An 11,445-nucleotide genomic window follows, 5' to 3' on the forward strand; every position below is an offset into this window, starting at 1 on the left:
TTTTTTTTTTTCACTTGGCCAATAGGCCGAACACCACCATACGTCTTGGCTAATATTCATAGTCACCACCAGCAGCCAAATCATGGCCACACAAGACAACACACTCACGTGTGTGTGTGAAAACAAAATTCCAGATTTTTTTTTTTTTTTTTTTAAATAGTCGATGGAGATTGGATAAATCTCATCACCAACTCACAATTAGAACAAAAAAAAGAAAGAAAGACTCCAACGTTAAAAGAAGAAGCGATGGAGGAAGGTCAAAATAAAAAAAGAGACGAAACACAATTTTTTTTTTTTTTTTCTTTTGTGGAAGCTAACGTAACGCAATCATAAACCACATCAAAATGGATCTTAGCTCTGATACCATGATAAATTTGGAGGAAACCTTAGTAGTAGAATAGTTTCTCTCATTTTATTCATTAACCTTTATGCTTATATTTATATAAGAGATACAACTTGTTTAACAAATTATTTAGATATTCAATAATGGTAAATATACTTATTTAACAATAGAAGAATATTACACAAATATTAACTTTCCATTTAACTCGATCTCGTAATCTCCAAGATCTCCTAATATTTACCGTTTATTTTCATATTCTGGATATAAGAACCTAACGACTTTGGGAGACCCCATGTCTTGCATCCATGGAAGTCTATGAGCTCTCTTCGTTGGAAAAGTAATGACCAACATGAAAAGGTGTTTTGGTGTAGAGACACAAAGAGACAGCGGAAATATACAGATTCTGTTGCTGATTTCCATGTTTTACACACCGATTTGAATCTGGAGATGCTTCTCAATGGTAACTTTACTAGTATCTTTGTCCCTATCTCCTCTGGAACATGTGCGGCGGTGTTGTTTGGTGCTTCCATAGGAAATTGTTTTCTTTTTCGTCAATATCTTAGGGGTTCAGGTTCTTGAGTGTAACTAAAGATACAAAGTTCTTCTTGTTATAAAGGAAACATACATATATATAACAAATTTATCAATGTGGCTTTTTAAAATATAGATCTAAATATTTATTTACTTTCCATAACATATTTCACTACTTTTCGAAAAATCTAAATGCCAAACTTTAATGAAATGTTAATAATATTACAAAATAGTTAATAATATTACAAAATACTTTGGTATTAAATTTTTTAATTATCACTTTATCAATTTACTTGTGATTTTCTTTTCAAATCTTACCAATTTGAAAGAAACAAAAATGATTAGAAATTACAAATATTTTTTTATATAAAAGATAAGGATTAGAAAAGAGAAAAAAAAAAATGATGTTTTAAGGAAAAGATGAAAAGAAGGACATCTCAAATTGTATGAACAAAAAAAAAAGAAGCAAATATGAAGTGGCAAAATATCACAACTGTACTAAACTATAAAGGTTTTTGTCTTGATCCTCTTTTATGCAAAGTGTAAAATGTATAGAGGATCACATGAGAACCGGACATAACAAAAAGCTGAACCAAAAGTAAGTCAAACCTCTACAAATCATATAAATTACAGACAAACCCAACTCATATGAAAATATTGTTACCAAAGAAGTAGTATTAGTAGTGATCACAGATATGGCGAAAACTGTAAAGAACCAAACACAGAAGAATCTACGCTACCAGCAAAAAATAAAAGCCATGGCCATGTTAACATGACATACTTTACTGATGTTAACATGACAAGAGATGAATTGCAAATTCATTTACATGCGGTATAATCAAATTTGACAGATTATTCTTCATTATATCCATGGCCATGTTAGGATCAGAAAACATTTGGGTTTGAGGATTGTGAGCTTGGTCCTTGGGAACATGTAGCAATCCATTTTCCTGCAGAATGCTAGAGCGATCTAACATCTATACAATTCCACAGAATCATTGCTCACACGATAAGACTTTTTCCTTAAGGTTACACCCAATCCTAAAAGCCAAAACCTTTAGTGCATTGGAATGTTTTCAAATTGTCATACGAAACCTTGATTTGAACAAGTAAAACGCTCCATTATCTCAACGAACTAAACTAGATTGGACGAACACAAGTTTTCATTAATAACACAGCTAATAAACTAATAGCTCATGAAACTCTAGTCACCTAATATAACTTGGTAATCACGTAATAGGAAATCTAGAAAGTTACAAACTTTCCCAAACAATTAACTGAGAAACACAAAAGGGCAAAAATCACAGAAAACAAACCTCATTGCTGAAGTAGAATCTCCGAGCTCGGAACGATTTAGGTTTAAGACTCCTAGCCCTAATAACAACTTGTCTGGAAAACTCAAACATATCAAGAACCCAATTCAGCTAATTTTGACAAAACAATCTGAAAAATCAGGAGAACAGAAGAAGATGACTCACCCTTCTTTGACCATCTTCGCATCGTCGGAGAAGATCGCATGAGCTTAGGGACGAAGTAACGGATAATTCCAATGAGAACCATCACGACGGAGAGAGGGATCAAAACCCAATCTCTGATCGCCGTGTCGAGAACTAAATCTTCCGCCATTGATACAAGTCTCTTCAGAGTTCAGATGATCTCTTCTTCTTCGTCTACTTCGCCTCTTTAGCTCAATCAGTCAATCCGGTGAAGAGAAATTTACAATCAGCAAATCGTGACTAACCAAATTGGACCAATATAAACCAAACTTAAACCGCAAAAATCGAATACGATAGAAATTAAGACCGTTCTTAACCGAATCCGTTTTCATCTTATTTAACTAATACTCCATGTGACAACCCGTCCCGCGGAACCTACTAGCCCACCGCTAGCTGCCCCAATAGACCGTCCGTGGACCCCACTAGCCCATCGCTAACTGCCACAATGGACCGTCTGTGGATCCTGCTAGCCGGCCCAACAGACTCCAAGCTGGCCCTGCAGGGCATCGATCCTAACCAATCACTGTGGAAATCCACATCCACCAGTAGGTTATTGGTGCGCTAGGCGTTCCTCGAACCCTGGTCCCCACCCTTTAACAACCTTCCCACAAGACAAGTTGCCACCAATTGACCTGCAGATCGACCGAGGGTATTTTTGTGATCGACCGAGGGTATTTTTGTCATTTAAAGAAATCAAAACTATAGGTTAATTAGATTAAATTTTGTGATTCTCTAATCATTTTTAATGAAAAACCTACCAAAACCAAGTCATGGTCCATTTTTACTCTAGAGAGTACTTCTGCTTTGATAGTATAGATTGATTATGTTTTTATATATAAGATAACTAAAGTCTTCCAATATGTGGTGATAAATATTTATTTAAAACAAATTATGCTTTACTATATAGTAAAAGATATTTTAGGCAATACTAAATAATTAGGAATGCATCTTATAATTGTTGAACATATATCTATTAAAAATATGTAGTTATGCATGGAGTTACTATTTCACTTTAAAATTTTTGCTAACATATTCATATATCTTTTCTTAAATATATTATTGACTGAAATAATTTGTTTTAAAGTCAAATGTTAAAAGTTACTTAAATTGATGAAAGTGCAGACTTGGTTCCAGTTGATTGATGATTAGATTTCAAATACTTTTGGTTCCAATTAATTCAGATATACAGCTTAATCCAGATTCAATTTTGTCAAAGCAGAGCATCAAAGAGTGAAGAAAACCTTAAAAAATCTCACTTAATCCACCATATTTTATAGTATGTCTTTTTGCTCAGTTATGATTACAACATTTTGATACCCTTAGCTACCAATCCAAAATTAGGTACTTACTGAATATAACTAAACATTTGTTCTTAATTATTTATTAAAATAAATGAGTTACGAGACTGCAGTTTACTGGAAGAATTTGCGCTAAACAGATTATTAGACCTACATGTCTTATAAAAAACTCTCAGAGATTGATCCCGAGGAGTTTGATAAAAGTCATGGATGTGGACTTGTCTTCACTTTGATTTAACAGAGAAGTCTGGAGAGCTGAGGTCGTATCCACTACTATTTGTATATCATTCTTTAATGCTAGAGCGATGAATCTACCCGCGAACCAAAAGTATCTGAGGTGCTCCTCGTGATAGCATGCTGCCACTATAAACGAACTTATTTAGCTAGTGTTACTTTTGGACTAATTTGTTAATTTTATATATAACAAATTGTATAACTCATTTTTCATGCAATGAAATAGGTTAACTGGTATTTTTTCATGAAGCTTTTCCAAATATGTTTATAATAATTAAATTTTAATTATCTCAATATCATATATTTACAAGAAATGAGAAGAAAGAAACGATACAATTAAATAAATAACTCATTTGCCTAATAGTTGAATTCAAAACCTATTTGCATCTAATCTTCTTCATCTTTCTGCATTATAGAATGGGCGAGCTTGTGTTTGTAAAACACAAGTTCAATGTTGGATAACCATAAACAACATGCACACAGCACACCTGTGAGCTTCTATCAAAATGTGTTTGGGGCAGTAGTTGTGAGAACTGAAATTAATTTTCTCCTTCCGAAGTAATTTAAATGTGGAGGAGCTTACCACCGTTAAGAGTTCCGAACTGAATCGAGAGAGTTTGAGTATTTGAATTGTATAGTATTGCCTGAGAGATAAAAATGTTCGACCCCTTACAAGTGACACCCCCCTTACATATTTATACCGACCAATTTATTACCCAATTAATGCACAATTAATAGGACACGATTTGCGCACCCTAATTAATCCTCTTGAATGCAAGAATCTTTGACCAAGCTCGAGCTACGAGCTGACCAACACGAAGCGTCTCCGCACTCTCTTCCTTTCTCCGGGCCCGATGGGCCGACCAGTAACATATTCTTGGCCCATTAGACGCGCCCGACCTAGGCCCTTTGCCTATTGCCCGAGATGACAGATCGTGGGTACAACAGTTGCCCCCCCAAGTCTCCCGAGCTGAGCAGTTCGGGGGACTTTTGACCTTCAAGCGATCAATTTCGGGAAACTGAATATTCCCCGTATCTCCATGATTTGATCGTGGTGATGATGAGATTTGTCTTCCCGAACAAGCCTCGAGGCCCACTAGGTGGCGTGTTAGCTATAAGAGAGAGAGAAAACGGTGCGAGACCTTTCACTTTCCCAGGCAATCATGCTCCCTGGTTCCGTGTATAAAGGTAAACTCACCCGACTTCTCCCTTCCACTTTTAATTCTCAGTTTTCTTTTTGTTTTGCTTTGCGATTTCTCTCTTCTTCGATTAGTTTCTTTGCTTTTGCCGGAAAGTTCTTCAACCTTCCTCCTCTTCCTGCAAATATTACCCGAAAAGTATGTCTCCTCCGAAATTCTCGTCGGGTAAAGCTGCGAAACCCTTGATTCCGGGCGTTTATGGCCCCCATCAGCCGTCAAACCTCTCAGCGGAGAACCTAGCTGAGGTTAGGGGGTCCACCGGGATTCCGCCGGAGGTCAAAATCAGATTCCCGGAGGCTATCAAGTCCCCGGAGAACCCTCCTCCGGGGTACTGCTGCGCGTTCGAGATATTCTTCTCCGCGTGTGGTTTGTCGTTTCCCCTTCCCGAACTCATCGTGAAGAAGATGTTCGAACTGGGCTTTGCTCTCCCCCAAATGTGTCCGAACTTTGTTCGGACTGTTATAAGCCTTCAAACTCTGGGGGAGGAGTTCGACTACCAGCTGTCACTGGCGGACTTCCTCCAGGTGTACACAGTGAAGACAGGTCGTACCAAGGGCACACTCTACGTGAGCCCGCTTTCCGGACTGAAGGTGTTTGACGAACTGCCCGAGAAGGACGAGAAATGGCGGAAGTCTTACTTTTTCTTCCCGGTCAACGAGCTCACTTTCGGCCACCGCACGAGCTCATACGTATCGAAGTGGACCTCAAAAATTGGTAGACGGATGTTCCTTATTAGGTCCGGGTTGAATGTAGTTTTGTTTTTCCGCCTCACTTTTAATTTTTGTTTTCTTTTTTTTTTTAGATCACTTCGAGCACAGACTGCTTTGCCCCACATTCGCGGAGTTCTTCTCTAGATTCTGCAGCCAAGGTCAGATCGCTTGGGATTCTTTCTCCTGCGAAAGGATCAGGGCGTCCACAGCAAGGCTCGGAAGACGCTCTCTCGTTTGCTCCGACCCTGTGAGCGTTTCGGAAACGAACTACAGGGAAGAAAGGGCGTGCCGGATTGCCGAAAAAGAGGCGAAAAAGCAGATGGCCGTGGCCCTTGCCGAAGGCAAAGCTCGCATCCCTATCAAGAATTCCTCTGGCTCCTCCGTTCCCAAGGTGGGCGGGACTTCTGCACCTCCAACTGGCTCTTCCAAGCTCGGTACAGAATCTACCAGGGCTCCTGCTTGCCCGTTGGTCCCTCCCGTGATTGTCATCGCTGACTCTAGCGACGAGCCACGGGAGGTCGCGGCTTCCCCCTCAGTGGCGAAGAAAACCTCTGCTGAGGTCTCCTCTCAGCAAACTGATTCATCGAAAAAGAGGAAGGAGCCCGAGACTTCCTCCTCTAATCGTGAAAAGGGCCGAGCTCGGACTGGCTCATTAGGGGATGAGCGGAGTAAATCTAGCTCGAGAGATAGGGGTCTCTCCTCGGAGAGGAGATCTAAAGAGGCCCCACCGCCTAAAGAGTCCGGGGACTCCTCTGGAAGAAACCCTCCGAAGGAACAACGTCCTTCCACCCGAGGTAAAATTTTCCAAGATGCTCTTAATTTTATACCTTCACTGTTTGACAGTCGATGACTGAAACGATTTGCTCAAAAAAAATCCTTCAGCCCCCCCTGCGTCCCCTGCTGATCTAATGAGGAGCTACATTCGGCCCGGAGTTCGGATTCCGGCGTTCGCTGACATGACCGAGGTCAACCGTGCGAACTTCTTCCGTTTTGCGGACAAAATCGGCGAGGTAAATCTCCTTTGGTTTTTATTTTAGTTTCTTACTATCAATTTAACCGTTTCTAACGAGCTGACCTTTCCAGCTAATGATCGAGTTTAACTCCTCGGTGGCGTCCTATGAGGATCAACTGTTCGCCTCCCCTTCATCTTCCGAGGTGAATCTTCTTCAAGAGAGGATCGCTGACCTGGAAGCTCAGGTAAAAGAATACGCCAGGCCGGAGGCTGAAAATGCTAGCACCGTAGCAAAAGCCGAACAAATCCGAGCTCGAATGAAGAAGTCTGAAATAGAGGTGCTCGACCTCGGGGTTGCTAACGAGGACCTCCGAGGCAAACTGAAGAAGGTGGGGGACCTTTACTTCGAGGCGACGGGGGACGCGAAGGCAGCCAAGAACAGGTTGCACGAGATCGAGCTCCGCAATCAACTACTCGAAGCTGGCAACAGCTGCGAGATTGAGAGGGTGCGGAGGGAGGAGAGGCAGGCAATGAGGCGAACTCTCCGCCCTTTGGTCGAGGAGGTGAAGGTCACTTTCAAAGAGAGGGAGAAACTAGCTCCGCTCCAGATCCGGGCCGCCGAGATCAGGGCTAACCGGATGCTGGTCGAGGAGATCTCCAGGGGAGAGATCCAAGACATGGAAACTGAGCTCGAACTCCTGAAAGCTGACAAGGAGGAAGGCGATGGAAAGGTTTCGAAGGTAACTCCCCGTGATTTCGACCTCACTGCATTCTCAGACCTTTTGGCAGATACGCCCATTCTCTTGTGCAGCGAACACCCGCTAAGCGTCACAATCGACGAGTCTGGCACTAACCTCGGGTAAATCTCGAATCAGGGGATGGACGATTATCTGGCAAACACCAGGTCGGAAGGGGAGCTTGCAGAGATGGGCTTGGCCCTCTCCGAAGCGGCGTCGGAACCCGCTCTCCCTAATCAATAGTTTTTATTTTTGGGGTTGTTTTGGCACGGGTTGCCCCTCTGTTTGTAGTATTTATTTTCAGACTTGCTTTGGAGTGTTTTGGTCGTGGTGACCGCTCCATATGAAAAAAATTTTGCCATTCTAAATGCGCACTTAATTTCCACAATCTTTTGTTTGAAAAGATGATACGAGCAGAAATGAACACGAAGTGGGAACTTTGGTTTAAGAGTTCGCAAAAATGACACCTCAACTTTAGTAAGTAAAGCTGAGTACAAAGTGAGTACCTTGGTTTAGATTAGAATTTTGTGAAACTAAGCTTCGACTTTAATAAGTAAAGCTAAGTACGAAGTGAGAACTTCGGTTTTGCTTAGAGTTTCGCAAAACTAAGCTTCGATTTAAAGTAAAGCTGAATACATAGTGAGAACTTCGGTTTAGACTTGCGAAGTTGAACCTCGGCTTCAAATGATATATGCGAAGACGGACTTCGGCTTTTTTTTTTTTTTTTTGAACCATTATTAATAAAAAGTTAAAGAAAACTTTAAATTTTATTAATATGGATAGCTGGACCCGAAGTGGGCTGCCTACGTACCCTTATCAGGATCAAGCTAAACATAGTTCGATACAAAAAGATTAACTGTAAAAGAGTTTAAGGTGTAAAGAATTCCAGGACCTCGGGACTGGTTTTCCCTCTGAATCCTCGAGCTGATAGACTCCATTTCGGACTTCGCGAGTAATTTTGTACGGTCCTTCCCAGTTAATTCCCAGCTTCCCTGCATTGAGTTCCTCGGTGTTCTCGTAGACTTTTCGGAGGACTAGGTCGCCAATTGCCAAGGGCCTGCCTCGGATTTTGGCGTTATAGTATCGAGCTACTGTGTTCTGGTAATTCTGGATCCGAACCAAGGCCTGGTCCCGACGCTCATTGATTGTATCGAGATTATCCTGTAAGAATTCCTCATTATCCTCAGCTCGGAGTGGGTTTAGCGAGGTACGGACTCTGAGCACTTCTATATCGGCGGGGGCTACAGCATTAACTCCGTAAACCAGGGAAAAAAGTGTCTCATTAGTGGCCCGACGGGGTGTTGTTCGGAGTACTTGGACTCTGCCCCAGTAAATAACTTACTGACATAAAAAATTGGTCGCTGCTCCCCCCTTTCCTCCCGAACCAAGATTCCACTGACTGCACTGTCCGAGACAGCTACATAAAGGAAGAGTGGCTCTCCGAACTCAGGCTTAGCCAAGACCGGCGGTTCAGATAGATAAGCTTTGAGCGGAGAGAATGTCTCTTCGCACTTCGCATCCCATAAGAAGTTCTTCCCCCCCCCCCTTTCTCAACAATTGGTAGAACGGGAGGCATTTGTCCGTAGATCGAGAGATGAAGCGGTTGAGGGCGGCGATCCGCCCATTTAGGCGTTGCACTTCGCGTAAAGTCCTAGGAGAACTCATGGACAAGAAAGCATTAATCTGCCTCAGGTTCGCTTCAATTCCTCTTTCTGTGACGATGTACCCCAGAAACTCCCCTGATGGGACTGCAAAAGTGCATTTTGTGGGGTTAAGCTTCATCCCGAACTGATTTAGGATGTCGAAGCAAGTTTTCAGATCTGTGAGATGCGAGCTAGCTTCCATTGACTTCACCAACATGTCGTCGATGTAGACTTCCATAGTTTTTCCGAGCTGGTGCTCGAACATTCGATTTACCAGTCTCTGGTAAGTTGCTCCCGCATTCTTTAACCCGAAAGGCATCACCTTGTAACAGTAAATCCCGCGATCCGTAACGAATGCAGTCTCCTCCTGGTCGTCTGGGTTCATAAGGATTTGGTTGTAGCCGGAGAAGGCATCCATGAAAGACATCAGCCCGTGACCCGAAGTGGACTCAACTAGCCTGTCGATATGCGGAAGTGGAAAGCTATCCTTGGGGCATGCCTTGTTCAGGTCGGTGAAATCAACGCAAACTCGTGATTTTCCATTCTTCTTTTTGACTACCACTGTGTTTGCGAGCCACTCAGGGTACTTCACTTCGCGTATCTGCCCTGCCTTCAGTAAACGTTCCACCTCTTGATTAACGATTTCAGCTCGCTTAGGACCCAGCTTCCTTCGCTTCTGACAGGTCAAAACGTCGGGTCCACATTCAGCTCGTGGGAGATAACTTCTGGACTGATACCGGGCATCTCGTCTACGGACCATGCGAAGGTGGCCATATTTTCTTTTAGGAAGGTTATCAGACTGGCGCGGAGCTTGCTATCCAATCCCACTCCGATCTTGATTTCCTGATCCAGAAACTTATCATTGGTGAAAATGGGCTTAGTGAGGTCACCTTTTAACTACTTCCGAACCGGATTCTTCGGGACCTTGAGCTGTGGTTGCTATTGAACCAGGGGCTTGTGACTTGCGAGGTAACAGCTCCTTGCCGTCCTTTGGCTTCCTAAAACCTCCCGGACTCCTTGAGGGGTCGGACATTTGACGCACTGATGGTACGTCAAGGCCACTGCCTTCATCTGGTAGAGCCAGAGAGTTCCCAGAATAATGTTATAGGCCGCAGGTCGGTCAAAAACCATGTATTCCACCATTTTAACCACTCCATGAGTGGACATCGGTAGTGTGATCGTGCCCAAGGACATTGACGTCTCGCTTGTGAACGAAACCAAAGGCGAGGGCGGTCCCACGATGTGCTCTTTCCCGATACCCATTTTAGCCAGCGTCTCTAGAAAAATCAAGTCTACCGAACTCCCGGTGTCAATTAGGATCCGGCACACTTGGTGGTTCGCCACGTCGAGTGATATGACGAGTGCATCATCGTGCGGAGTATCCAGCTCTTCAGTTTCCTTCTCAGAGAAAGAAACTTCAGGTAGGTCGCTTGTTGTGACCTTAGCTCGCTTTGGCTGAGGGCTGGTGAGCTTCCGCTGATGGTCTTTGATCGCAGTGATAGAGTTTCGAAAGAGGCGCGATCCCCCCATTATCACGTCTATTCTTTTCTTGGGGGCTTCGTTGCCGTCAGATTGCTTCGGTTTTTTCGAAGGTGGAGCATCCTCGTCCACCTTGGAGGTCGCTTTCTGCTCCAACACCTCGATTGTTACATTTGGCATCTCTCCCGCCACATACTTTTCTGCGAGGAGGTGCATCAGTTTTTTGCAGTCACGAGTGGAATGACTATTGGTTTTATGAAGTTCGCAGTACGTGTCCTCATCTCGGACCCACTTATTACTTGGAAGCACGCCACTTTTGGAGCGCGGTGAGAATGGAGGTTTGGACGGTGAATTCTTTGGAGAATTCTTCTTGGGAGATTGGGTGACTGCGAACGTGCTAGGCCCGGACTTCAGAGTCGTAGGCAGAGTCTTTTTGGCGGGCGCTTTGAACCGAGGTTTTCCTGTAGGCGGAGCGTTCTGTTTCTGCGCAGCGGCAATCTTGTCTTCCTCTGCGACTATCCAGTTTGATGCCCGGTGTAGCGCATCCTGAATGGTTGGGAACCGATTCACGGACAACTCTTCGCGGAAGCGAGATTCGTGCCAGAGGCCGTTTTTAAGTGCGGCCAGAGCTGTGGAATCCGAGAGTCCTGGGATCTTATCCTGGATCTCCTTGAACTTTGTTATATAAGACCGGAGAGATTCTCCAGCCTTTTGGCTTAAGTTCCAAAGCTGAGCATCGGTCACCGTGGTTTCGATTAAGCTGGAATACTGCTTGACGAACGAGGTTGACAGCTCGGTGAAGTTATTTACGAAGCCGGCTGCT

At 43.3% G+C, this 11,445-nt stretch overlaps 1 protein-coding gene across 1 annotated transcript in view; it reads right to left on the reverse strand.

Annotated features, from left to right (window-relative positions):
• LOC109127927 (putative F-box/kelch-repeat protein At4g22430) overlaps nucleotides 1–914 on the reverse strand; it is a 2,882-nt gene extending 1,968 nt beyond the window's left edge. The window contains exon 1 of the mRNA XM_019233527.1: nucleotides 578–914. Coding sequence (XP_019089072.1) covers nucleotides 578–873 — 296 coding nt within the window. The 5' untranslated portion in view covers nucleotides 874–914. The remainder of the gene's footprint in view (nucleotides 1–577) is intronic.

Source organism: Camelina sativa, chromosome 12, assembly GCF_000633955.1.
Source record: "Camelina sativa cultivar DH55 chromosome 12, Cs, whole genome shotgun sequence".
Taxonomy (NCBI): domain Eukaryota; kingdom Viridiplantae; phylum Streptophyta; class Magnoliopsida; order Brassicales; family Brassicaceae; genus Camelina; species Camelina sativa.